This window comes from Tupaia chinensis, unplaced genomic scaffold (genome assembly GCF_000334495.1).
Source record: "Tupaia chinensis unplaced genomic scaffold, TupChi_1.0 Scaffold149383_1, whole genome shotgun sequence".
In the NCBI taxonomy this organism is placed as follows: domain Eukaryota; kingdom Metazoa; phylum Chordata; class Mammalia; order Scandentia; family Tupaiidae; genus Tupaia; species Tupaia belangeri.
The window spans coordinates 3,251,835-3,255,076 of NW_006209227.1; the positions used below are offsets into that span (position 1 = coordinate 3,251,835).

The following is a 3,242-nucleotide window of genomic DNA, read 5'->3' on the forward strand; positions in this document are numbered from 1 at the left end:
TTGTAAAAGGGGAAATGATTGGGTCGTCGGGAAGTCCTGATACATAATTGCATAAAAAAGTCCTAACTTTCCTAGTGCCCTAATGGTATCTCCCTTTTAGGAACAGTCTAAGGGACTCCAAGAAATGTGCTGTGAAATGCTTAGAGCATACTCGGCACACAGTACACTCACGAGAAAGGCAAATTCGTGTTATCCTTTCTGTTTGCCTCTCCCCTTTACCTTCAATTCGGTCATCAGAATTTCCTCAGTGTCTTATTTCCCCTGGACATCGGGCTGTGTGACGGGCACAGTTCAGCTCGCTCCAGTTTGCAATCTGATTAGGTTTCCTAGTCACAGATGATGGGTCCCGCCGTCTCTCTGCCCGAATGTAGATCTGTCCTTGGGAAGACATCCGTGCATGCACACTCAGGTGGGTCTCCCTTCCAGCCTTTCTCCACCCCTGCACTGGTGCTGGCTGCGGCCCAACTCCTGAGTCTGAGTCTCACTGGACTCAGCTCTGGGGGCAGGAGGCTCATCCGTGGTGGTCTCCACTGCAGCCTGAAGACCCAGCAGGATGCCAGAGCCCATACGTAAGTGTTGTTGGGTGAATAAAAGATATGCACGTGGTGAGGAAGAGCCCGAGTGAGATGTCGTGGGTTCTTTTTTAAAGGTGCCCATGGGCCAAAGGAGGGTCCTGTTCTCTTCCTTCTAATGGGCTTTGACTTTCATTTCTGTGAAGGAGGTCCAGTTTATCACCACTTAGTTCTTTTTCCTCTCTGGTAATCTTTTTTTGTCTTATGGACATATTAATTTAATGGGTTCCACTGCATGAGCAAAAGTTCATTAGTTTAACGGGCCCAAGGCACTTTGTGTGTTCACTCCAGGTGTACTTTGAGTAAGGTATTCCAGCCACATCAAACAATGTTACCTGCTAAGAAGCACAGGTGCCACACCCTCTCTATCTGGGAAGGTAAACCTCCTGCTGTCTTTGCAGACAGACAGCCGCGATCATGTGACCCAGTCAAACATTAACTTGTGCAGCTTGCCACTCGTACGTATAAATGCAGAGGGCAGGCTCCTGGCAGGACCTCAGGCAAGGGCACGATGGCTGCTGTGTTCCCGGGCCCTCGGCTGCTGGTCCTGGGCCTGCTGCTGTGTGCCCTGGGGCCCTCTGTGTCCCGTGCCGGGAAGATATTGTTGGTCCCCATTGAAGGCAGCCACTGGCTGAGTATGGTGGGAACTGTCCAGGCGCTGCAGCAGAGCGGGGCCATGAGATAGTGGTTCTGGCTCCTGAAGCCTCGATACACATAAAAGAAGGAGCATTTTACACCTTGAAGACGTACCCCGTGCCGTACCCAAAGGAGGAGTTGGAAGCAGCTTTTGTCAGTTTCGGGCACTTGAGTTTTGATAATCTTCCTTTCCTGCAGCGTTTTGTCAAGCTATACAAGAATGCGCAAGAGAACTCTGCCCGGCTTTTGTCCTCCTGCCACCACTTCCTGTATAACAAGGAGCTCATGGCCTGGCTGGCCGAACAAAACTTCGATGTCATGTTGACAGACCCGTTCCTTCCATGTGGCTCCATCGTGGCCCAACACCTGGGTCTGCCCACAGTACACTTCTTGAACGGACTGCCGTGCAGCCTGGACGTGGCGGCCACCCAGTGCCCCAGCCCGCCGTCCTACGTGCCCAAGTCGTTGTCCTCTAACCCAGACCGCATGACCTTCCTGCAGCGGGTGAAGAACGTGCTCATCTCCTTGTCAGAGAACTTTCTGTGCAACATGGTTTACACCCCTTATGCACAACTCGCCTCAGAATTCCTCCAGAGAGATGTGACTGTCCAGGACCTTCTGAGCAGTGCGTCTGTCTGGCTGATTAGAAACGACTTTGTTCTGAATTTCCCCAAGCCCATCATGCCCAACATGGTGTTCATCGGTGGGATCAACTGCATGAGCAAGGCCCCCCTATCCCAGGTGTGTATGTGAGTTAAACCTTTTTCTGTGTGGACCCTCGTCAGTACCTTGGATAGAGCTTATCTAGAGGTAGGCTGAAGGAATGCGCTGAAGTAGTTTATAGTGCCTAGTTTTGGTATTGGCAGTTAGCACAATGGCTATGTTGCTGAACTCCCATGTAGCTGACAGTGGTTCAAATACTGGACCCAGTGGCTTAAACTCATGCTGGGTGCGTGTGCGTGCGTGCCCAAGACCCTGTGAGGGTAATGGAGGAGAAGGGATTGCAGCGTGGACACCCCCCTGGGGGCTGATTTCTTGCTTTCTGTCTCTCTTTCTCTCTCTCTCTTTCTGTGGAGCACACGCGCCCTATAGCAATTTTTTTTTCAAAAAATAATTAGAATAAAGTGCCCAGTGTTGTTCATTTCCTCTTTTAAAAAGTTTATTTCTTTCTTTGTGTCTTGAGAGAGAGAGGAAGGGAGGGAAGTTTTCCCAACAGGGACCTCACTCTGCGATCCATCCCCTGCCTCGGCCACCTCGGCTCATGTGTGTGCTCCAGGTGTGTCTAGGGAGACCTCAGGACTTGAACCCAAGACGTTTCCACGTTGCCTCAGCAGTGCCGGCATTGCTTCATTGCCAAGCCACCACAGCTGGCCTTCTTGTGTTACATCCTGGCTCACAAGTCATAGTTCCGAGTTTATCTGTCTTTGGCGTCATCTTCTGGGTTATTTTATGTATCTGAGGTCATGGGAAAGCATGCTTTGGGCATTTTAGTATGTGTCCAGTGGACAGCAACCTGTGAGGTGCTACAGGGGTCGAGGGCCTTAAGCACAGATCATTATTTCGGGACGTGGCAGGGCTGGAGAGTGGGCAGCACACACCGTGGCTCACCAGGGTCAGGCACCCAGGTCTAGACTGACAGCACAGCTCTTTGTTCTCTGTAGATGCTGGCAAGGCCACTTTGGCCTTGATGCTTCTGACTAAAACTCCGTTTTTTAGATATTCCAATTGGAAGCTGGATCCTGCAATCTCTTCTCTTCCAGTAAATGAATAACCAGGCGGTGAGGTTCTGACACAGGACAGAAAGGTCACGGGTATTATTCTCCGAAATGCTAATGTATTTTTTTTCTTTTTCTTTCTTTCTTTTTTTTTTTTTTTTGAGAGGTTTTTCGCTATAGGGCGTGTGCGCTCGCCAGACTGACAAAGAGAGACATAGAGACAGAAAGTGAGAATCACCCCCCAGGGGGGATGGTCACGCTGCAATCCCTTCTCCTCCATTCTCCTCTCGGGATCTTGGGCACGCACGCACACACACCC

General features: G+C 50.6%; 2 protein-coding genes across 2 annotated transcripts in view; one reads left to right on the forward strand and one right to left on the reverse strand.

The window, feature by feature from the left end:
- Nucleotides 1-567, reverse strand: part of LOC102488710 (dnaJ homolog subfamily B member 3-like) — a 9,465-nt gene extending 8,898 nt beyond the window's left edge. The window contains exon 1 of the mRNA XM_006171176.1: nucleotides 438-567. Within this exon, the coding sequence (XP_006171238.1) occupies nucleotides 438-567 (130 nt within the window). The remainder of the gene's footprint in view (nucleotides 1-437) is intronic.
- A 483-nt stretch (nucleotides 568-1,050) lies between these two features.
- Nucleotides 1,051-3,242, forward strand: part of LOC102477060 (UDP-glucuronosyltransferase 1-1) — a 16,480-nt gene continuing 14,288 nt past the window's right edge. Inside the window, 2 exon segments of the mRNA XM_006172343.3 lie at nucleotides 1,051-1,236; nucleotides 1,239-1,949. Of these exon segments, the coding sequence (XP_006172405.2) occupies nucleotides 1,084-1,236; nucleotides 1,239-1,949 (864 nt within the window). The 5' untranslated portion in view covers nucleotides 1,051-1,083.